The sequence below is a fragment of the Pundamilia nyererei genome, unplaced genomic scaffold (assembly GCF_000239375.1).
Source record: "Pundamilia nyererei isolate P.nyererei 1_Seehausen unplaced genomic scaffold, PunNye1.0 scaffold00041, whole genome shotgun sequence".
Classification (NCBI taxonomy): Eukaryota; Metazoa; Chordata; class Actinopteri; order Cichliformes; family Cichlidae; genus Pundamilia; species Pundamilia nyererei.
Window position 1 is genome coordinate 1,127,274 of NW_005187442.1, and position 24,777 is coordinate 1,152,050.

The following is a 24,777-nucleotide window of genomic DNA, read 5'->3' on the forward strand; positions in this document are numbered from 1 at the left end:
TGTGTGTGTGTGTGTGTGTGTGTGTGTGTGTGTGTGTGTGTGTGTGTGTGTGTGTGTGTGTGTGTGTGTGTGTGTGTGTATCCTGCGCTAGGCTCCACACTAATACAGCTAATAATGAGAAGCATTACTTTCCTCTGAGAGTAAAGTCTCATGTGGAAGCATTTACCAAACGGTGAATTAAAATGTAAATGGGAGCCATATTTGCTTTAGCACAAGCTGCATGTTTAGAGTGCCTGGTTACTGCTATATATAAAAATGGGGAAAGGTTAGTTGTTCTTTTTTTCCGTGTTTTTTTGTTTTGTTTTGTTCTTTTTACGATAAAAGGAAAGAAGAACTTAAGCTCTAAAGTTAAGTATGTTAAATCTCATCTGCGTGCTGCACATGAGATTTAACATAATGAGTATGTAACGTTTCCATGCTACATTTATATTTTTATATTTCTACATAATTGTAGGAATTTTGTCAATAAACATTTAAGTAACATTTTAGGTCAGGCAAAAGAATGGAAATTATTTTCTATTTATTAGTTCTCCGGGTCTTTAAAGACACTTAAAATGACTAGAATCATGAATATAAATAACTACCTAGACAATTATAAAAAAATCAAACCACTTATAATAAGTTGCAAAACTTTTTTGATTATTTTTGTGCTTATTGCGGTGATTAAATGTTGCCTAATTACTTCACTTGAATTATTGTCCATTTGCTGAATTAAGCAATAAGTAATTTTTCCTCCTGGCACTGATTAATCAACTCTGGTGTATAAAAGTATAATGAATGTAAATTACACACAGGTGTAATCTGTGTTTTTAGAGAAAAGGTTGTAACTGTTGACTGATATTCATTAATAAATATCCCATATCTCCTATGGTGGCATTACATTTTTGCTTTTCTGCACTTATACCTCATTCTGCTCAAAAAAAGTGTTGCACTGTTTGATAAACAACAGCGACTTTATAGTATAATGCTGCAAAATAAACACATATGAGGAGATATTATATTGAAAAAGAAGCTTTCTGTAAGACGTTGTATAGTTTTTATACTTATCACACTCAGCTTTACAATAACATTGTATAAATAATGGATTATATCCTAAGGTAAAGGATAATGAGTGTAACTGGTATTATTTCATTCAAATTAAACAATTTAAAAAAAATATTTTCGCAAATATATAATTTAAAGTCTCATTTGGTGACATTTTGCATGGTTTTCTTTCTGAAACAACTGCATTCACCATTCTTGTAAATCACGTTTCAATTTTTTGTGCTTGTTTGCTACTATTGTTTGGCAGCAAATGCTGGTGTTGGCAAAGATATTCATCTAGTCCAGACAAACATCTGATATTTTAATAAATAAAGAACATTTGCAAGGCTGTCTATGAACAAAATCAAAGTAAAAAGAACGATTCCCAGTTGGCATATACAAGTAGTGCTCTTTAAAAAAAAAAACCATTTTAACTTTGACATTGACTCCAGCAACACATTAACTGTCTGAAACCAGTTAATTATTATAATTTCTCCCTGCTGTATACCCGATTATCACAGCTTTGTGGTGTGAGGTCAAAGCACAAAAAATAATTTTGCATAATTGTTGTTTAATAGTGCTAATTAACACAAGCTTGAAAAATACCTGGATGTCACCAGTGAATAGACACATTATGGGCTAAGAGATCCTTACAGTTCTCCCAATGCTCTGTGCAGGCTGCAACTGTATAAAAAAATACATATATTCGTATATAAATATCATAATAATAGTTATGTTGAAACGAAATAAAACAAAATAGCACTCCAACTCTTTTAATACCCAAACTGCATGGTTAGCAGCACGTCTTCACAAATTGTTGCTTTACTTCACTGCTTTAAATGTCTGTGTAATGTTTTGTCCTACTCCACCGTCCATGCTTTCATGGTGTAACCGTCTAGACGCGAGGACACTTAAAACGTGTGCATGTGGCTCTGAAAACTTTCACTGCCTCATGTGCAATGGCTCTAATTCAGCACCCAGCTTGATTAGCTTGGGGTTGCAAGTAATGACCCGTGACCAGGAGGTGTTTTAACTTGTGGTTTGTAAATCAATATTACATTAAAAGGACCTGCTTTTATGTCTCTCACAACTCTCCAGCTCATGTTTTATAGTCTTTGTGGTGTTTAGTGCTAAAGCTAACCTCTTAGGTAAAGCTTTCAGTTTCATAGATGAAAAAGATTGGTGTGGATGTTTCGCGGATTTGATTTCACTTTGTGCAACTGGATATTATCAGCCAGCAATGCCATAAAACAGAGAAAGACGATTTGTTATATTTGAGTATGCGCGCCATTTACATGCTTTGCTTCCTTTTCGCTCATAACATCCTGGAAGTACGTTACTTTGAGAAATGTCCTGCCCTGCTATGATCCTGAGGTCTTGCCCTAATAATTTTTTATCCTCCGTCTCTCAGGGATGAGCCCACATCTGTCTCCGGTCACTATTTACACGCTCTTTCACCATAAAGTACTCCAAGTCACACATGTACCCAAAGACAAACACACACGCACACACACACATCCTCCTTCTATCTCATGCCTAATTCAAACCTCCCTTATGAGTCCCTTGACAGATCCACACAGAGTCAGCTCAACACATGCACACAGACATTCAATCACTGGAAAGCAGCGCAGGCCACATATAAATCCATCTAGTAAAGCATCTTCCAGACCGTTCCCAATGCGAATGAGATGTCCCAAAGCCTTTTGGTGTTATCTGGCCTCTGCAAAGGCAATAATGTGATCTATACCCTCTAATTGTTGCAGGGGGAGGTTTTAAAAGCACATTCTGGATAGGCTAAAAGGACAAATAAATCCTACAGCTTGCGGTTTGCTTATAAATCCTCACATTCTATCCTGTTTCCTGGATTGCAATCTTGCTGCAGGATAGGGACAACTTTGAAGATAAATCTTTGTGGCTTCTTTATAGGACAAAAAACCTATATTTACATTTCACGAAAGAATGCACAATGAACATCAAAAAGCATAATTTTGCAGAATACAAAGCGTAAGAATTCACAAGTGCTGTTTGACCTCTGTCTGAACGGCTGGCAATTATTTATTAGTTTTCCCTCTCTCTTTCTCGCTTTCTTGATGTCAGTATAGAATATGTAGCTCCCTATCAAGTCTGACCAGTCTGGGCAGGTCTGGCGTTCGTGTCTGCTCTCTACAATAGCTGGTTAGCCATGTCTGACATCTGTGGCACCCCACGGTCAGGTTGAATGCAAGGTTGAATAATGTACCAGAGCTACTCGGCTGCAGGAGCCACTCTGCTCTGCCTCTTCTGGTTTCTGAATCTGTGACGTATTGAAATCACCAAAACACAAATTTTCTCAAAGCTCACCTATGAAAAAACTATTTGGTAATCAAAGCAGACATAATTAATGTGTAACATTAACACTGAAACAGTCACATGTGTGGTGAGAAGCTACTACTCGGATCTAGATCTTCTTTGCTATATGAGGTGCATCTTTTGAATACTTTGCTAGAATTTTAGTGTTTCCGTTCACTCTTATGGTAAACATTAGCATTGTTTTTGATAACAGGAAACAGCTGTTAAAAGAAAAAAAACTCTATAAGCAGATAGCAAAAGTAAGTGTCAGAGTATATGTAAACAAAGCAGTGCAACTGTCACTCTCTTTGTGAAGTCGGGCTTAAATTCATCAGGTGGCAAGAAACAAGATGATAATTTTGAGCCTTACTTACTGAAGATAGGCAGCTTTTAGTTGTGGAAGTTTATGGTGTCAGAAGATCATATGCAAAAGGTGGGACTGTCTTACAATGTAAAGCATATGACACCATGCTGCTTCACTGTCAGTCTGGAAGAATCATTTCCATCTTTCCCTCCACCACAGGGTGCTGACCTTAAGCTGACCTCCGAGCCAGCGGCTGGGGTGTTAATGTTCACCCTTGCTAGGGTCACATCCAGCATGTTTATTTTATGACATGGTAGAGGGGACCTCAGAAGGGAGTGTGGCCTCAGCACATTGACCCCCAAGCGCATTACAAAGGAGGCTACTGAGCTGTAAAGGCCCTGTTCTTATGCCCAATCATGTAGTTTAACTGGTCTAGGCCAGAGCAGCAGAGGACTTCTGTCTAGTGCAGTAGCATGATAATAAAAAGCCCTTAAGAATGCTCAGGTGAATCAAATAAAATCAGTGTTATGATGTAAAATGAATAAAAGTGCCCACTAGGTTGTACTCAACATGACTCACCTCTTGTAAAAGAAAAAAAATACTTACAGACTTTCTATTTTTATTTCATTTTATTTAATAGAGGGGTTGCTTAAAAACAAAATCCCAATTTTTTTATCCATAATTTTTGCTATGGCTATAACACAGACTCAAGAATTCAGTGTGTAATTTCTGTTGAAGATTCAGTTCAGCACATTTAAATGCAATTCAAATATTTATTGTCCGGTATAAAAATTTGGTTTGCAAGCAAGGTTAAAAAAAACAGAACAAACCACCATATTTTATACTATGCAAACATGCATCAAAGACAGCAGGGACTGCTGAGGTATGCACCAGTGCTGCTTTGCATTTGTTGTCATGCTGTGAGAAGAAATCAAAAGACAAGAAAGACTAGAAATGTCATCGCTGATTGCAGAAAGTTGACTGTAAGTTGACTTTCCTTTCACGCAAGCTTCAACGTCAGAATCCCACCTGTAGCAAAATGTTTCCTTAAATGTACATTTGCATTTGTTTGAACATGAATGTAAGGCTGTGTGCCTGCACGAGTGCCAGCTACGTGCACGCATCACTCAGAAGAGAATCCTTTGGCCATATTTCCAATTCTGCTCAATTTCAGCAAGAATCTCAGTAATCCCACTGAAGAGCTGCAGTTCTCCCACAGTGACATCCCATAATGGCACTAACACCAGAGTGGTGGGCACCCAGTTACGACTCCCAGGCTCCATTCGGTGCACGTTCCCAATCTCCCAACCTGTCTGTATGCAAACAGAGCCCCCTCAGAGGAGAAAACTGATCTGGCAGCCTTTCACTGAGCCCTGTGTAGACATATTTAATGCCTCAATAACCACTGCTTAAGACAGAGTGATGAACGCCAGGGGCTTTCATTACTCCGAGAGGCTTTTTTTCCCTGTGTCTGTGTATGTGCGTGTGTGTGTGAGAGTGAGAGTGAAAGAGAGACTACAGTGTGTAGCTAAATAAATGTTTTGCCTTCATTTACTGATTGAGAAATTCAAGCTGCTTTTGTTTAAGGAAAAAAATACAAATGGCACTGCCTTTGATGTACCAGAACCATATGTCTTGCTGATGAATTAGCACAACTAACCCGATAAAGCTGCTACTAATCTGTCTTTCTGCATTACAAATTTACTCTGCGCTTAACATTTTACAGGTTGCAGACAGCAGATACACGAGTGAAGGCTCAGGCCTTGTGCAAGATAATCAAGAAACAAAACCGAAGCAGATTCAAAATTTGAGATCATGTGAATTTTGATTGGGATAAAAATAGAATGTGCTTGTTAAGTGAAGTTATTCAACCACCTAAGGGCTTGTTTCCATGTGGCGTCAGTGTCAGGGAGGTGTAGAGGCAGGCAGTTAAATTCGGTGAGCTGTGTCACAGCATCAGAGCTGCAGCTTATTCATTCCTCGCATGCAGCATGTGCACACTGTGAGGCAAAGCAGGCGCGTTCCCTTAGGTACAGTTCCTGTACAAAAACAAATATAGATTCATATGAATGCAAACTACTGAAAGCCAATTCAATTCAGGTTTATTTATATAGTGTCAAACCACAACAACAGTTGCCTCGTGGCACTTCATACTGTAAGGTAAAGACCCTACAGTATTTGGGAGATAACTCCAACAATCCAGTGACCCCCTATGAGCAAGCTCTTTGCGACGGTGGGAAGGAAAAACTCCCTTTTAACAGGAAAAAACCTGCAGCAGAAACAGGCTCAGGGAGGGGCAGCCAACTGGTTAGGAGATGACGACCAGGGGGAAAAGAAGAAAGAGAAGTAAAAACAAAGAGAGAGCGCATAGAGAGACAGGACAAAACACAGACTAAGGGACAGAGAAGAAAATTGTAATGGCATGCCACAGTGGTATACTGTAGAAACACATGAGGAGTGACAAGAGGTGAGTGGAGAAGAAGAAGTGGTGCTTACCTGAGCCTTTGGTCTCAATGTGCTCCATGGAGCTGAAGCATGCGATTAGGCAGCCCAGTCTCAGAGAGTCCAGAAGATGTTTGTCCTTCTTTAATCTGATGAAAGGTGGAGATCCTTTGTTGTAATTCAACATAGCCTAGCCATCAAGCTAAGAACAAAAATAAAAACAAGTTAAGTTGCTTCACAGACTGTCTCATAGTCAAATTACTAATTTCCCAGTTTTAACAGTTTAATAAAAACACAATAGTTTAATAAAAAAGCTTAAAGAAGTGTTCAGAACCGATTAAAAAAGGTAGTAAAATTAACTTTTGCCAAAACTTAGTAAAACAATAAATCCAGAACCTGCTGCCAAGAGAACGCCAAAAGAAAGCTAGCATACGCACAGATAAGATGGAGATAGGGCGAAACGATGGGAAAGCATAGCTCCCATAAGACAGAATGGAATAATTTGTTTATTTATTCTATAAAGAAAGTTGTTTTCATTTAGATCAAATCCTAGTCACACTCCATTAGCTCCATCTGTGGGTTGTTTCTGTTTTTCTTCCACTTTGGCAATGATGACAAGAACGCCCAAGAGGAAAGTCTTTCTTTCCCCAGACACTCATCACCTAGAGAAAGAGAGTGAGAGCTCATGGAAGGATCAATGTGTCTGCACAGGAAACTGTGTAATGTTAATCACAACTTTAATTTGGGCTGAATTAGCATTTTGATGAACTTGTGGGGCTGACTCGTGTACTCTAAGCACCTTCAAATGCAACACGCACGGAGGAAATGGCAGTATGGTTAATTAACGCTCGCACACAGCAGATGGGCTCAGTGAAGGGCCTGGCAGAAAGAGACACGGAGAGGGAGAATTGATCAGAAAAAGTCACTGTTAATGGGAGAAAAAGAATCAAATATAAGATTTGCCACCATCTATCTCCAAATAAAATGGCTGCTTCAGAACCAACAGCTAGAGATGGTGGGGAGTACTAAATAACATTTCAGTCTTTTAAGGAAAACAGAACACAAAGAGTCAGTAATAGCTTACAGAAAACACAACTGGCAAATCTTGGTCAAACATGCAGCCTGTTTACATATGCCCAGCCGTTTCAATCTCTGAGCACAGAGTGTAACTCAACATGGTGCCCAAGTCTCATTGCCTTGCACTCATTCTGTGAAGTCTTTTACTAACACATTTAGAATTGACTATTTTGAGCTCTCCTTTTTCTTTTTAACATCTCGTTGCCATGCTTCCTATTTCTTATCAGTTTCATATAATTTCCTGAATTTTCTTTGTATTTTTTTTTTATGTCTCCCACAAATAGATGTTAGCTCTTCTATCATTTTCATTCCCTATAAATAATCCAAACTCTGGCTCTACAGTGTCAATTATATATCAATCAAACTGCTGCGCATGGGAGAAATGTGTAAGTTACAGTTGTTGTCAGCATAAAGCTGCTATTAGATTACCGTACTAGGTTCTGAATAATAATTTGTTGGAGTTTCGAATGTTTAAATGAGCATTTTTTAAAAATATTATTGTAGATTATTTTTTCGAGGCAAACGTTTTAGATATTTTTGACTGGTATAAACTTTTAGGTTCATATTTTTGAAAATATTATCTATCTACACAATTACCATTCATTTAAAGAGAAATTACAACATTTAAAACTCAAGACTAAGCAACGTTTTGACCAAATTGAAATTAATGAATTCATTTTCTCCCGGTGGTTACTAACTGTTTGTCTTCCAGGTTTGATTTAGGTTATTTTCTCGCTTGATTTGAAAATCAATTTTCAGAAAGCTGTTAAAAGGAAGAAAAAAATGTCCCCAGTGAAATTCATCTATTATCCAGAGCAGTTAGTTTTTCTCAGAAGATATGTTGATGTAAATCTGAAGACTTTTAAGGAGCATACCAAAGTGTATTTTCAGGGGGTAGGGGGGCAGATAACCACACCTACAGCCAATTTGGAATAACCTAACCCCACAAACTGCATGTCTTTCCACTGTGGGAAGAAGTATCTGTTGATAATCCATGCAGACAACACAGAATGGCCCTGGCCAGATGGTGGATTTGAACCCAGGACCTACCTTTATATAAACTATATCACATCATACATATGAAACCTTATTAACCTAAGAAGCTCTGTATCACATAATACAAAGTCTTTCCTTCTTCGTCATAAATATTTGTGTATAAATATTGGAACTTTTTTCTCAAAGTAATAAGTTATGTTTTCATAATTTTGACTTGTAATCCAATAAAAAGCTTTAATATTATAAATAATAATAAATAAATATCATGTCAGTAATTACTATGTGAATTCATTTTTTTTGTCGGTTGACAAAAACAGGCTTCTATACCAAAAGCATCTGTGCAAACTTTAATAAATTGTCTCAATAGATGTCACTTGGGTCAGGATTGGTTGTGATAAAGTAGATTATATTGAAGAGATAGTGGAGGATCGCATGGTAAATCTATACCTGCATGGCTACAGGTATCTCAAGAGCTGAGTGAGAGAGTGCTTTGCATTGACAATAGTTTATGATGCCCTACTCAAAAACTGATCCCAATCGTGAAAGTGAAACTGTTCTCAGTGTCATTAGATTTGACTACATGAAATGAAGCACCAAAGCCCTCACTGAGAAACACTGACAGGTAGCACTTGTCTAGTCACCTTCTTCCCACCTTTTCCTGGAATCCTTTTTCCAAAACAACCTTCACTAACCTGCCCTCCCGCTCTCAGTTTTTTTTTCCTGCAGTGGAGAACTTCAGGCCTGGCTTCCCACAGAGAGGAATGATTTGTAAAATCACAATAAAAATGGAAAGGCGAGTGAGACTTGGGTGGCAGTGAGGAGGGGTTGGAAGGACAGCAAAGCGAGATCCCCTGTTGTGATGGCCTGTGGTGGGGCATTAACAGGATGTCCAGGCTGGGTAAATCTTCTACCAGCCGCTCAGAACTCATACACTCGGAGAAATTCCCAATCCCTGACAGGTTGTCACTGCAGAGGAGCATACAGAGAGGTGCCTTGTGTTTGATTTGTAGAATATTTTTTGAATGTTTTCAGTTTGTAACAATGTGTTTAAACACCAAATTAGACAACTGTGGAATTCACACAATTTCCATGGAAGTGTGAAGAGATTACACCATGGTGATCTCTGTCCTTTGATATCCAAATAATGGGGGGAAAAATGAAAAGCCAATGATGGGGGTATTTTGAAGGAACGCCTCATTTTTATTATTATAAGATGGACAGGATGCAGTGAAATGGTGTTTAGTTTAAAGAGATGCGCCATAATGAGAGGGAAATAGAATAGGTATGGCCTTGTAGGGATGATAATGAGATCGGGAGAAGCCAGGTAGATAGAAACACCATCCTCTGTTGTCACCCTCCAAGCACCCACTCACCCATCCCCACGCACAAAAGCAAGGAGACAGATATATCTGTTCCCAGGCAGCAGGAGAGTCTCCAATTACGGCAGGATGCAGCATCAATTTGAGGGCTAATTATGTGCGTAATGAGCTCACCGTCATGCGTCCGCGCCCCCGACACCGAGCCCGCTGCTCTAACCAACCTCCCCCCATCCACACGCTCCTTCCTTTCACACCCCCATCTCTCCTTCCTCCATGTGAGCGCCCGGTAACTAATTAAAAAACTACATGCGCCGCGGCGTCTTCATCTGATTCACACCATGGAAATTAATCCTCAGATAAACGTGTTTGACGGACACCCAACCACTGCACGAGCCCTGGACGCGTCGCACCGCTCTCTCAGCCGGGTGTAAACTGTTTTGTATCTGTCTTTTTGTCTTTTTTTTTTAAATAATAATAATCTTGCCTCCGAAATAACTCACGAAACAACTGGTTAACAGATCATAACTAACATCCAGTCCACTGGTTTATGTGCAAAAACTCGTACTCATGCAAAAGACTTAAAATTTAGAATCTAGAGTACACGACTGACTACACCGAGGGACATGCGGACTACTTTGTTTATTTTTTATTTTTTGTAGCCGATGCCTGTGTTAATATTGCAAGTATACCTCTTAAAGCAGAGAACTAAAAAAAAAATCTGCATCCGCGGGGAAACAATCCAGCAGACAGCTAGGGGGAAATTAGTCAAAAACAAAACCTGAAGAGAGAGGGCATAATTTAGCCTGTTGATTTAAATATAACTAAGAATATATTATATATCAAGAGCATTCATATGATGCTAAAACAAAAAAATAGGTCGATGGTAAGAATGTGGGGTCTATTTATTAGACAGCGTGATGAGCACAAGCAGAACATGAAGTGATTCTGTCAAACAGCAATACCGTGATATTTGTTTATTGTTTTCTGCCGTGGCTCCCTGTATTGCTAAAACCTAAAAGCTTTATTTATCTGCTGCACCCCCCCCCAAATCGAAATCCATATTGTCAAAAAATTTGACCACTGAATGAAAACAAATGCAGCCGGATTGAAAAAAAATAAGAATATCTCCATTATTTTCTAAAAGAAATAATTGCAGTTCCTCTGAGTAAACTAACACCCGTATTGATTTTCATTGTCCCCCAAATTGCCCCATACATTCTGTTCTGTACCATCTAATGAAAGGTGTTTCGTGATTTGTGCAGCATAATTGTGGAAATAATGCATGTTCTTCCTGGAGGATTATTTTATTTTCTGTTGTTTTCCATCACCGAGTGAGAGTCTTTAAAGCTTTTAATTACCCTCTCACCTGTTAACATTCCCCTGCTATTTATGCAGGTTTATTTATTTATTTCAGCTTGATCCATGATCTGCAGGCTAATGACAAAAACACAACAGGATCACATTTAAGCTCACTTCGGGCACGGCCAAGTGCTACGCATACCTAAATCGTCGCCCACTGTAAGTGTCCAATCGCGTAATGACTTGTAACGCTTCCACCCAATCACGAGGAAGCAAGAAAACAATGGGCGGGTCTCGAGCTGCTCCAGAGAGGGACATTGAGATAGTTGAGGAGAGGAGGTTTGCTGGGCATGAATGCCACTCGTTGCGTGTCCCTATAATTTGGAGAGGTGTATGCAGCGCACGGCCCGTTCGCCTTTCCAGGTGGAAATCCAGGAGGAGCTGAGAACAATTTTAACTGGGAGGACTGGTGAACCCGGTTCAGGACAGGTGAAATTCCCAGCAGGCTGCTTTGAGACTCAGGATCGATTCAGATGTAGGGAAATACCCAACAGCGTATCTCTGCTCGGGTAGGAACACTACAAATACATGCATCTAAGAAAATCTGAAAACTAATGATCCTTTTAATATGTTTTAAACTTTCTTTAAAGAAGTAAACGAGGAAAAAAAATCGAGCACCGAGTTGTCTCTGCCAACGCAGTTGCACACGTTTCAGGAATTGTGTTGGGTCAAATGTCATTTCCTCGATACTCCTTCAGGGATCAGCAGCATAACGGCTTGTTTTTTCACTCCCAAAATAATAACAGAAAATGCAACGTGCAGAATTAGTTTACTGCATCTTGCCGTTAGATTTTTTTTTTATGTTATGGTCTAGTTGCGGTCAGTACAGATATCTCTGTTGAGCAGCTGTTTACCAAAATCTTGTCATCTTTTCAGAAAATTAAACCACGTACACGTAATGTAATAGCGTCGCGTTCATATTGCATTACCTTTTTTTTCTGTATTGTTTATATCATTTTTTTCAGAGGTTGTTGTTTTTGTTTGTGATACTGTGGCAAACGCATCGTGCCCTATCTGTTAAAAACATAAATCTGACTTTGACTGATGATTGACGTATACGGTTTTTTTTCTGTTATTCCAGAGTCACCTCTATGTGCAATGCAAGCCTTCCTCAGAAAAACAACAGTTATTCACACTCATTCTTTGTTTTGCAGGTCATGGATGAAGGCCAGTGGCTACACCGAGGAGGTTTAACTACAACCAGTTGAATTATCGCAGACTCAGATCACTCATTTGGGAGATCACAGGGATATTCCCACCCTTTGGATTCATCTTGTCATACAAAAAAAAAACAACAACAACAAAACAACAACAAGAAAAACTTTTTTTTGCAGTTGAAAAAAATATACAATGAAAAACGAAGCAAAGCGGGAGGAGTCGGTCATACTGCTGATTTGAACGAGCGAACCATCCGACAAGTTAAGGATATAAAGAAAAGGCGCCGACATGAAGGAGAAATCCAAAACGGCTGCAAGGACTAGACGGGAAAAGGAAAACAGTGAATTCTATGAACTGGCTAAAATGTTGCCTTTACCGTCGGCCATCACATCCCAGTTAGACAAAGCCTCCATAATAAGACTGACAACAAGTTACCTGAAGATGAGAATTGTTTTCCCCCAGGGTGAGCACCTAGCCAACGTGCACTCTCCACTGCTTATTTATTTATTTATTTATTTATTTATTTATTTATTTGTTTGTTTATTTATTTATTTATTTGTGTTGGATTTTTTTCATCTACACGTTTTTGCGATCTTTTCATTAACTTTATTTCATTAACTAAAAATTATTATATCTCTTCTTTGATCAACTTATCTGCAGAATTTTACGAATGAAGGGAAACGCATGGGGAGTGACAGGAGATTTTTACTAATATAGTAATATAATAGTAATAATAGTAAACTGGAATTACTTCTACACAACCTAATATTATTATATTTTAGGAAAAAAATAAATAAACATGACTACTTTAAAAATCTGCATATTTTTAGGATTGTCACTTGGTCGGTTAGTGCAAAAAAACAACAACATAAAAGTTAGTGTTCAGTATAATTTAGAAAGTAGGTTGTAATTAGAACACACAGGTTCTCTTCAAGTCCTACAGAAACGTTACAGGAATATTCCCACAATTCCTCGTGGGTCGTCAGGGAGTCTGTTCAGATGCTTTATGATGCTTTTTAATTCCGTATAACCAAATGAGACGATCTGCCAACGTCTCTGCAGGTCCACTAGTCTGCGTGACTGAGAGGAAGAGTCGCCAATTAGAAAAAGCACCTGCAAGGCTTATAATCACCTAAAGCACATATAATCTTACCCAGCTTCTGCGGTGTGATGACAAAATGCTGGATGCAAAATGTCTCCCAAATACCCAGCTCGCGTTTTTCTTTTTAATCTTTTCATTGTTTGATGGAAGCAGCTTAAAAAATAAAATGAAAAGAAAGAAAGAACATGTACACACACACACATACACACACACACACACACACACAGAGAGAGAGAGAGAGAGATAGATAGATAGATAGATAGATAGATAGATAGATAGATAGATAGATAGATAGATAGATAGATAGATAGATAGATAGATAGATAGATAGATAGATTAAAAAAAATTAACGCAGCCCCTCATCTGGTAGATTGATGTTAGTCTGCATGTCCCACCGACACCGTAGACCTATTTTCATTTTCATTTACACATTTACAGCAGGGGGGACGGACACCTAATTTACTTATAATACCCGAGCTCCACGAAATTTCTGATGGAACTAAATAAATTTGATGAGTAGCACAAGATAGCATCCAGGCTATCGTGGGATATACCAGGCAAAAATCCACAAATGAACATTTTTTTGTCACATTTTAGGGAGGGAAAAAAAATCATCATCATCAACAACAATAACAACAACAACAACAACAACAATAATAATAATAATAATAATAACACTTCTGCACGTGTGGGTTTGTGCCTCCAGGGAGACTGTACAGCATGCAGGAAGGGACAAATTTTCAGTACTGTGGAGAGGAATAAATGCTTTAACTGTAAATTGGCCCTTTAAATAGGAGCTCCTAGCGTCTCGGTTTCTGTGTGTGTGTGTGTGTGTGTGTGTGTCCTACTTTTTCCTTTATGCTAAACGAAGAATAAGAATAATTTAAGCTCAACTAAAAAAAATACTATATATATTTCTATTTAATTTCAAAGTCATGCAGCAGCCAAACACCGTTATTTCGCTCTCTCTCCAGGTCTGGGTGAAGCTTGGGGTCACTCAAGTCGAACGAGATCCTTGGACAACATTGGACGAGAGCTGGGATCTCATTTACTGCAGGTATTTAGGCTGTTATTAATATTATTAAAGGTACTGATCTGCAGCCAAAGAACATGATCGACCCGGGCTTGTGAATTAACACGGAGAAGTGACGGCAGCCTGTCGTTTATTATTTGTAGACGTTGGACGGATTCATCTTCGTCGTGGCCCCAGATGGGAAGATAATGTACATTTCAGAGACAGCGTCGGTCCATTTAGGACTGTCTCAGGTTCGTTTCTGTGATCATTACACACACACATATATATATTTCCTTTCAGACGTTTTTTTTCCTCTGTATTTGTTATTCATAAAGCATCGTCTGAAAATGAACGCGATACCCATGCGCAGATAAAAAAAAAATTCACCCACCAGGAAGCTTTTACCCGTTAATTACCTGAGTTATTCTCAACAGGTAGAGTTGACTGGGAACAGTATTTATGAATATGTCCATCCTGCCGACCACGATGAGATGACAGCTGTCCTCACCCCACATCAGCCCTATCACACACATTTCGTGCAAGGTACAGAACGACGCCTTCAGGCTCCACATATGCACATGTTATGTCATTTAGTATTTTCTATTTAATCATAGTGTTGCACTGTGTAGTGTCAGCATTATTAGCATATGATAAAAAAAAATGCAATGAACGCGCGTAATATACGCGGATGGAATTTACGCAATAGCTTGTGCCTGTGCCTGTGTTTTTTCCTTGCAGGATACATTTTAACGCCGTAAAACCCTATTATTTTATTTTTCAATTATTATTGTTGTTATTATTATACGAGAATTTAATAGCAAAGTGTTTGACATCTTTCAGAATATGAAATGGAACGCTCTTTCTTTTTGCGGATGAAATGTGTGCTGGCAAAAAGAAACGCGGGGCTTACCAGTGGTGGATACAAGGTAGGCAGCGCTAGTAAATAAAGAATGTCTTGTTTGTTTGTTTTTTATTAACAATAACGATAATGGTATTATAAAAATTATTTCACATTAATAAATATAAGAAGTGAATAAGAAAAAATGGTCACCAACATTAAAATTACTTTATACCTTTTTTTCTAACCACGAAAAGTTTTAGGTTATTCATGCAGTTTAATGTAATTGTGTCAGGCTATTCCAACAGTTCTATTATTATTTGATTATATTGTATTTTGATATAAATTACACTATGCTGCCTGCTTCTGAAATGCATCACATAAATCATAAAGCTGACTGTTCTTATGAAATGGAATTTTAAGAAATTTCATTATTAAATGTAATTTGTGATTTAGCTATTATCTTGTATATGCTTTACCATAGGTGATCCACTGCAGTGGCTACCTGAAGATCCGTCAGTACAGTTTGGACATGTCACCTTTTGAAGGATGCTACCAGAATGTGGGCTTGGTGGCTGTCGGTCACTCTCTGCCTCCCAGCGCCGTGACTGAGATCAAACTGCACAGTAACATGTTCATGTTCAGAGCCAGCTTGGACATGAAGCTCATCTTCCTGGACTCCAGGTACTAATCAAGACTTTGTTCTATTTGTTGTTTTCTTTTCCCTTTAGGTGTTTTTGAGTTCGTTTCTATTTTAATTGTACTGTGTGTTTGGCAAATGTTGTGTGAAGTCTATGCATTTTTCATTAGGAAAGGGAAGCAAGTTATAAAAGAAGCTCCTGGAGCTAAAATTGCCTGTGAAAACCGAAGCACAGAAAAATGAAATATCCCTGAATTAGCTGCTTATTTTAACTCCTGAATTTCTCCCCAGGGTAGCTGAGCTGACAGGTTATGAGCCCCAGGACCTCATTGAGAAAACGCTGTACCATCATGTCCACAGCTGTGACATCTTCCACCTCCGCTGTGCACACCACCTCTGTGAGTTACAAGTGTGTTCATTTATGCTTTTACAACAGGCAGCTTGACCTTCTCTTGTTATGCAGCAACTGCTCAGGCAACCTGCTGCAGCCACCATGTGCAGGCAATCACACGTCTCCCACACGCACGCACACACACAAAAAAGAAAACGTGCAACTTGTTAAACATGTTAATCTCTGCTGTCTGTGTGTTTCTTTTATCTCCTGCAGTGCTGGTAAAAGGCCAAGTCACAACTAAGTACTATCGGTTCCTTGCCAAACACGGCGGCTGGGTCTGGGTCCAAAGTTATGCCACTATCGTCCACAATAGCCGATCCTCAAGGCCTCACTGTATCGTCAGCGTCAACTATGTCCTCACGTAAGTGTAAATAACGATTTCCATCCTAAAATCAGAGGGAAACTTTTGTTTTAACAGATACTTCATAATTGATTTCAAAATAATTTTAAAAGTATGCTTTTTTGAGACAGTTAAATCTATAATTTGTGCTGATGGCTGCAATTATACTGTAGCTGCGCAGTCATTGTAAAACAAGGTTGCAGCACTACTCCGGTCTAAATAATAATGCCCTTTTAATAGAGATGGCACTGTGGGAATAACACTGAATATTTTACTTGTATAATCATATCATGCACTCTTATGATCTGTACTTGAGGCTCACTCTGTGATACGATGGGTCTTTTTCTCCTGGAGAAATCCTTCTCTTTATCCCTCCGTAGTCTCTCTGTACAAATCCACCAAATACAGAGGTTGCAGGACTCAGGCAGCTGTGTGTTATGAGAGAACAAAGCACACTAAGGCCCTTTGAGACAGCAAGACAAACATCAGGGTTCAACCCCATCAAAAACCTCTACTGCCACCATCGATCTGCAGTCTAAGGAAAGCAAAATCGATCAAACGGTGAACTAGGAATCAATAGCTATCTCATAGCTGTAACACATGTTGGATTTTCCTTGTTTGGTTGATCCACATGTCGTTTTTTCCTGTGTGTGTGTGTAAGTGCATGTGATGGAGAGTTTGCGCAAGTCTGTACGTGCATGTATGCATATGGCTGCACTCCACCTATTGATTTCTTCAATGCAGTAAGGCGAAAACAAAGTAACTACATTAAAATGACAGAGAATTTCCAAGTGAATAATCAAGTCCAACACAGAAGTATCTGAAAGTCCAAGAGGCAAAAGTGGAAAAAAACAAACAACTACTTAAAAAAAACAGCAATTCAATCGCCTTGGCATGGCAGCGTTTCCGCCCAACAAGAATCCATTAATAAATTATGTTTGGAAGTTGGCTGGTGGCATATTTCAGACGTGAGGTGCTCTGACATTGACCCCTGAGGTGGAATTCGGCTAACACAGCTGAGTTTGCACAAAGGCCCAACATTATTGGCTCAGACATAAGTCAGCCAGGGCACAGATAGGATGCACAACTGGCTACCATAACTATACCTGCAAGAGCAAATAACACTCAGACTGTGCACTGGCTATCCAAACATACCCTTTCGCCTGCAGTGTTGTACATAAGGAATGGGTCATATTTAGAGTCATATTGAAGAGGCTGGCTGTACAGGGTCAGGAATGGGCCACAAGGTTTAAAATGCCAGACAGCTGCTATTACATACTGTTGATGTGATAAGTTAAGAATAGGCTCATGTTTGCTGAACACTTGACACAGGAGCCTTTTTCACTCCCTCGACGGTGACAATTGCATTGAGTTCAGCCGCAGTACAGTGGGTTAAAATGTCAAAGATGGCACACAAGTTGCATGTTTGAAATCTGCAACATTCAAAAGTAAATTTAAAAAAACTGGGTACATTTAGAGGAAATTGATTGCATAGATAAGACTTATAAGTATAAATATGTTTCTGGTGTGTGTTTACTCTCGGTGCATTCTTTCCACATTCTCGTAATGTTTGTGGTTAAAAAAGAAAAAAGAAAAAAGAATGATTAACGTTTTTTCTGGGTGTTTGTTAATAATCTCAGAAGCTGAGAGCTTATAATCTTAAAGTTCCCTTATATACTGTATTCACTTAAAGTTGTACTTAAATCCTTTTTATAAAGCCTGACTCAATCTAAGTCTGACCATCTATCTATATTCAACATTAGCCAAGGAGTGTGCTTTAGACTAATTAGTAATTATGCTTCTCGTGCAATGCTAAAATCAAGATGTCAGAAAGAGAACATGATCCAAGTATATATGATGAAAATAGCCTAAAGGTTTTGGGAATTCTGGATTAACTACAGAAACATGAGCTAGCTTGAAAAAATGAAAGTAAAACTAGGTCAAAAATGTTCTGTGTGTTTGTGTAGGTCACTGTGAAGAAGCTCCTCAGTAACCTGCAGCTCATAGTGCATAAAATAATTTGAACCCACAGCAAAGTTCAAAGATGCATGCATGTTAAAAGAAAGCTAGCGATCCGAGGTGATCTCTGAGGGTGTACATGCTAACATCAGCATACTCGCAGTAATAGTACTAACATGATGTCAGCACTAAAAAGAAAACCTCATGGTGAGTGGTGATGAATTTGGTTTTGGTGGCGCTTGATGGTGATAAATAAGTAAAGGGATCACTTGGCAGAGTCCTGTGGAGCCCATGAATTTCATAGCAATTCGCTGTTATAGATATGTTATTCTGAGCATGATCTTGCAAGAATATAAAAACATCACAAAATGGAAGTTTAAGTTAAACTATTTTGTTTATCTCTAACATGCATTTTATGTGTTTTAAAAGGGACACTGAGTATAAAGGAATGCAGCTGTCTTTGGATCAAATGAGCCCCAGCAAACCAGCCTTTCCCTACGCTGACAGTCACAATGAAGAAAGAAAGAGCACCAAGTCACGTCTGACCCAGTCCAAGGCCAAAGCCAGAGTGTCACCCTACCCACAGGTAATTGTTTTTCAGAGCTAAGTCAATTAGGGAAGCTTGCTGTGGATTCAAATCAAAAACTCCCAGAACTGTGATTTTCTTGTTTCTGTCCAGCAATTTTCAGCTTTCAATCCAGAGCGTTCAGAGTCTGACCAAGACAGTCAGTGGGGAGGGAGCCCACTGACAGACTCTGCCTCTCCTCAGCTGTTGGATCCCAGTGAAGCAACGGAGGCTTCTTGTGCCTACAGATTGTATCCAGAATCGGGCTCCCTGTGCTACGGCCTGGGTCTATCAGAAGAGGATCTTGCCCATGCCCAAACGCACCCTCACACCACCACCTGTGATCGTGTTCGATGCCAGAGTGGCCGCTACTTCCTGGGAACCCCCCAGTCGGGAAGAGAGATGTGGTGGGACACCACACGCTCCGTTCTCTCGTTGCCAAAATTCTCAGTGGACAACAGCGAAGGCTACGAAATAACATCCTACCATGGCGCCATTCACGGTGAGGTGTTAGGGTTGAGACCACAACCATCTGTCTCTGAAAATAGTTCTGGCCTAGCTTCTCCTGGTAGCTGTTTTCCAAATGTTATTATGGGACATGCTAAGTTGTTTACACCGTCTCTTGCCAGTGTGCCGATTGCTACCATCTGTTCAAAAATTGCCCGCAACTGAAAGCCAAGTTATTTCACATTTCACATCCTCAAACAGCAAAAAAAAACCCACTGTGCTTCAGCCAAGACACCCAGTCAGACCATGATGCTATAATGATATATGCATTTAAGGCAGAATTTTGCCCATTAACCACATGAGCATTTTAACAATGTGATATTCATTTATTCTATTGTTATCAACTCTGACCACTGATTTGCATTTATAGGACGGGGCCACTGGGACGAAGACAGCGTAGTGAGTTCACCTGATGGAGGTGGGTCCACCAGTGATTCAGGTGAGCGTTACCACGGTGACCAATTCCAAGCGAGCCCTCGAGAGCCCAGCAAGATGGAGACCCTGATCCGTGCCACACAGCAAATGATCAAAGAGGAGGAGAGCCGTCTACAGCAACACAAGATGCCACTGGATGTCTCGGGACTCACCAAAACTCACAGTCCCTGTTTCACCTCCTCCCTACCCCATCACTCTCAGCTCACTATGCCCAGCGTGGTATGCCGTGGCCCCGGAGCCCCCAGCATCGACCTCCTTACTGAACGCCTCCATCACCGAGACAGCATTAAAGTTCTTGGCCCCAATGAAAATGATGAAAACACGACGAGTCCTGCTTCTTTGTCTCGTCTCAGCAGCCCCAGCTCTGACGGAATCCCCAGATCAGGCCTCTCCCTCACCAAAGACTACATGCAGACAGATATGTCCCCACACCCTCAACAACCCCAGGGAAGTCCGCTGATCTATCCAGCACAGGAGAGGCAGCCACTGGACAGGCAGGCGGCGTACGCCTTGACTGGGTACTCCCTCGAGCATCTGTATGATCCGGAGAGCTTGCGGAGTTACTCCAGCTTGGCCTGTGGAGGAGTGCAGTATGATGTGGCATCTCATGTGAGAGTGCAGGCTGAACAAATACAGGGACATAAAACCACCTCAGTTATCATAACCAATGGAAGCTGACGATATCTGGTGAAGATTGAGCCAGCTGTCTAAAAGAGGACGTTACCATCCATAGTGAGGTTGTAGGCATGTGCAACCAGGTGCTCCACACAAAAGCTGAGACACTGACAAAAGGATACAAGGAACCTGTGTGGGGCTGACTTGCCCTTGGTGATCCATTCAGCACAACTTGTGTTTGTCAGGCCTTTCTCTTTTCTTTGTCATTAGAGAAGTTTTTTCCCCAAGACTCTAAGAAGCTGTTCAGGAACTGACTTTTTGCATACTGCCTGACAAATGGAGAAAGTTTGCTCCATTACATAATATAACAGAGTTGTCTTAATGGCAGTAAAGTAACTTTCCCTCCCTGCAAAAGCTGGTTAAACATCAATCCAGTGTTTCTATTCCAAACCTCTCATGCACCATTGGCCATGTTTGTTAACCTGACCTGTACATGATTTCCAAAGGCAGTAAGAAAACGTGTTGTTCCATAGCCATTTCACCTGAAAACTCCAGAGCACAGACCATACTGTCTGACACGTGAAGTGCAACATGGAAAAGGCTATTGACTCCCTATTGTAAGATGTCAGTGTTTCCTGGTATTTATTTGTCAGTGAGCTGTTTTTTGTATGTGTCATTATTTTCTGTCCAAGTAGAATATTTCACTGGTGGCATTAAATTAGTTTTGGTGTTTGGATCACACCATTATTACATTATTTAAAAAAAAAAAAAAAAAAAGAAGAAGTGAAAAAACAGAAAGAGAAACATGCCTCTGATATGGAAAAGTGCAAAATATCCAGGTCAACTTGAAACTGGTTTATGGAATATGTGAAATGCCCTCATTTAGTGTGCGAAAAGATGTTTCCAAACTCACTCATTTTTTTTTTATCTTCCCATGCTCTCTAAATATAGGCATTGTATATTTACTTGCAGTTTTAGCTATTAATGCTTACATATCAGAGTATGATTTCTTCTGTTTTTACATCACTTAACTTTTACCTGACCTATTAGCATATGTAAAATATGCAGTAAAAGTTTTTAAATTCTGTTCCATGCGTTGTAAAATTAACCGTGGATTAAGGCCACAGGTTGTAGCTGTTTTTTGTTTTTTTGTTTGTTTTTTAGAATTCTATGAAAACTTTTTCTGCAGACTTTTTTCTTAGAGTTCTTTTTTTTTCCTCAGAACTCTAGAAAAAGAAAATCTAATATTCTGACAGAATTCCGAGGAAAAAAAATGAAATCCTGGAGAAAAAAAGTCATATTGTCATTGTTTTCCCCAGTGGCCCTAATCCTCTTCTTTAATTTTTAATTGTTTTGATTTGTTATGAGTTGTATTGAATGCTTCAAACATATCTTAAATAAGTTGAAAGTCTTTAGTTTCTTATTTAATTTATGATGTAAATATCAAACAAGGAACTTTTTGAACTGGAAACGACAAAATTATTTATTGATTGGTTTAAAAAGTCCTTAAATCCGAATACAGTTGTAAACATATATCTTTTGTCGGTGTTTTGTTGTATCTGTCAAATCTGTTTTGAATGAACTCACACACAAACTCAAACATGCAGACACAAACACAATGCTGCTGCCTCAAAAAAAAAATAGATACAGAAATGTACTGATACATAGTAGATCATAATAGATTAATTGCTGTGTATTTTTTATGTGGCTTTCATCTTTGTTTTCTTCTAATATTTTAGAAAAAGAAAATAAGGAAAAAAATATAAAAGAATAAGTGCTGCTATTCTGTCTCCCTTTTCTTGCAATCACTGGAAGAGACCAAAAGTAGTAATGTGAAAATATAAACTTATAAATCCTGAATTTTAGATTTTAAGCTACATTTACTATAATAATCATAATACAAGGGTAGTATATTTTAAAGTAAATTACAACATCTGTATACCCGTTAAGAATCAATGTATATACATGTAGTGCAAAGACTTGGTTCACTGATGTGTTCAGACAACAATGAAGCTCTATTGCACCCTTTGAATACCCGGTATCAGTCTTTGGCTACACTGACAATATAGTTTTTCCATAAGATTCAATGACTGTAATGAAAAAAAAAATTGACTGATAATTATCCCAAACAGCTAGCATAAAAAAAATCCTGAACACATCATTACAATGGCAAAGTAACTGGAGCAGTTAAATTTGCACATTTAGCCTCTAACCTTTTCTCAGAGGTAATTCCTCTGTGGTGTATTTTAATGAATGTATGTTGTTTAAATGTAGTTGGAGAGGTTGCCTGCCTGTCTTTCTGTCTGTCTGAGCTGACAAAGGACCTGGACACAGCCTGGGCCTGAATGGAGAACTTCCATCAGTTACCGCTGACGTGACTAACTGATGGTCTGCCAGATATCAGTGGTGCTGTCATTCCAAGAGGCAAAACCGTTATACCACTTAGCTGCTGACATCATCAAGGTTTATGAACAGTGTGTGTGCGTGTGTGTGTGTGTGTGTGTGCATTTGTGTGAGTGAGCGTGTGTTTAGTGCTGAGATACGGCAATAATCAGAGGCCTTTTTTTCTCCTCCTGAATACTAGGAATTTTGCCTGATGTGCCCCGAAGGCTTTCACATGTAGAGTCGGTTACAAATGTGGCCAAACACTGGGCCTTTTGCCCAGACTTCGCACTCTTGTATACGCCTCCCCAACTACCTCATACTTCCTCATCCAAGATCCTCTCAGTCTATAGAAAGTTAGAGCGCTGTAGACAGACTAAAAGTTAAGATGAAAACGCTAAGGTTGTGTGCAAGTGGAAAAAGAGTTTAAGAAAAAGAAACCAAAAAGGTAACAAGTCGAAACAGTGGAGAGAAGAAAGGTCAAGAAAAATCAATGCCAAAATAAAACGAGGATTTCAGAGCTCTGCAAAAGTTTTACACTCAGTCTTTAAGTAAAAGTTCTGTAGAAAGGCTCCAAAACGGCTACGTTTTTAATTACATTGCATTATTTAATTATTGTTGATGAAATTATGCATGAATCAAAGCTACCTGGATTTAACTTTTTTATAATGCATTCGCTTGTACATCTGCAGTTAAGGCAAGCACCACTTTACCACAATTAATTTACATAAGCTTTTCTACAGTGAATTTAACTTCTTGTAATGTTTAATAGATATTTTATTAATGCGCTACAACTTTTAGTTTGCCCAGTCAAGCTTGTCTCTAAAATATCGGAGTGGAGCTAGGAAGTGTTTGGTTAAAAGGGAACTAGTCAAAAATGTACTCGAGTATTTTGTCACTTTGCATCATTGTAGAATGGGAAAGACAAGAAGAGTGGAATTATCACAATTACAGAAGCGCTCATCCTTAAACTCTAACAGAGGAGACATTTTTTAGAAGTGACTCAAGGAGATGCTGGAGAATAGCAGATGATACTCCTAGAATCAAATCAATCACAAATATAACAAAGGATTGTATGACATCACTACAAAAACAGATGTCTTGCGTTAATCGCTTAGTCACTCTTAGGAACTCATCATAATGAATCGCAGTGCTGCAAAATTAAAGTATTTGCAGTTAATTTAACTATATGCTACTGCTAATAAAACGCACAAGTGAATTAGCTTCGTTTGCACCACAAGGCATTAGCAGTTTGAGAAGATAAAGATGCCACCTATGTCATGTGGTTGCCTCAGTGTGGAGGTAAACCATAGAACCACAGGAGAAAGACCCCAAGGTTTCACAACTGCAGTGAAGGAGAAATGGATCCTAACTTCTCAAACGAACACAGAATACAAGAGTGCAGGTGGCAAGGTTCAGAATATCCACTGACTGTCTACTTGATTGATTTCAGGCCCGGGATTGAGGCACAATTGCATATTCATGCATCAATTAAATTGTTCCTTCACCAGTGCCACCATAATTCATTGTGGCGCTCCGTGAAAAGTCATCCTTATGAAACAGCTTCAGAACAGCACAAAGGAAACTGTTTCAACATGTTTTCTGTTCGTGTGTACTTTACGACCTTTCCAGTTTGAACTGACATCTTCTAATTGTTTAATTCCTGCCCTTCTCTGAAATCAGCTTGGAATTTATAACTTTTACATATCTTGCCTCAAAACACAGCTGCACAGTGTAAGAAATGCAAATGTTGTCCTGTGCATAAAAACGTTTCCCACGGAGCCAAAAGAAAAAAAAAAGAAAAACAAAAGAAAAACGCCCAATTCACAGATTCCAAATGAGTCATTGAAGGACAAAGTAGCACAGGACCTGGGAAAATCACTCAACCAGGACTTTTAGTGACACCTCCACAGCAGACCGCGTTGCACCAACAAGACATTTAGATGTTCTGATTGGGTGGACCGGGATATTGAGGTCAT

The 24,777-nt window shown here is 39.2% G+C and overlaps 2 protein-coding genes across 2 annotated transcripts in view; one reads left to right on the forward strand and one right to left on the reverse strand.

The window, feature by feature from the left end:
- The window catches only part of LOC102205049 (uncharacterized), a 38,320-nt gene extending 32,036 nt beyond the window's left edge, over window positions 1–6,284 (reverse strand). Inside the window, exon 1 of the mRNA XM_013910318.1 lies at window positions 6,152–6,284. Within this exon, the coding sequence (XP_013765772.1) occupies window positions 6,152–6,284 (133 nt within the window). The remainder of the gene's footprint in view (window positions 1–6,151) is intronic.
- Window positions 6,285–12,294: 6,010 nt separating this feature from the next.
- On the forward strand, window positions 12,295–20,627 carry LOC102192295 (single-minded homolog 1-like). Its single transcript, XM_005731035.1, has 11 exons — window positions 12,295–12,469; window positions 14,083–14,165; window positions 14,285–14,374; window positions 14,558–14,666; window positions 14,964–15,049; window positions 15,446–15,645; window positions 15,893–15,999; window positions 16,209–16,356; window positions 18,724–18,880; window positions 18,974–19,361; window positions 19,737–20,627. Exons 1-11 carry the CDS (start codon window positions 12,295–12,297, stop codon window positions 20,477–20,479), a joined length of 2,286 nt encoding a protein of 761 aa, XP_005731092.1. The 3' UTR covers window positions 20,480–20,627.
- The last annotated feature ends 4,150 nt before the right edge of the window (window positions 20,628–24,777 follow it).

Bases quoted from the DNA above. Each gene is read 5' to 3' on its own strand.
- LOC102192295 (XM_005731035.1), top strand. From the start codon at position 12,295: ATGAAGGAGAAATCCAAAACGGCTGCAAGGACTAGACGGGAAAAGGAA. The intron at 14,375-14,557 runs GTTCGTTTCTGT...TATTCTCAACAG, and splicing joins TCCATTTAGGACTGTCTCAG to GTAGAGTTGACTGGGAACAG. The intron at 15,646-15,892 runs GTACTAATCAAG...ATTTCTCCCCAG, and splicing joins CTCATCTTCCTGGACTCCAG to GGTAGCTGAGCTGACAGGTT.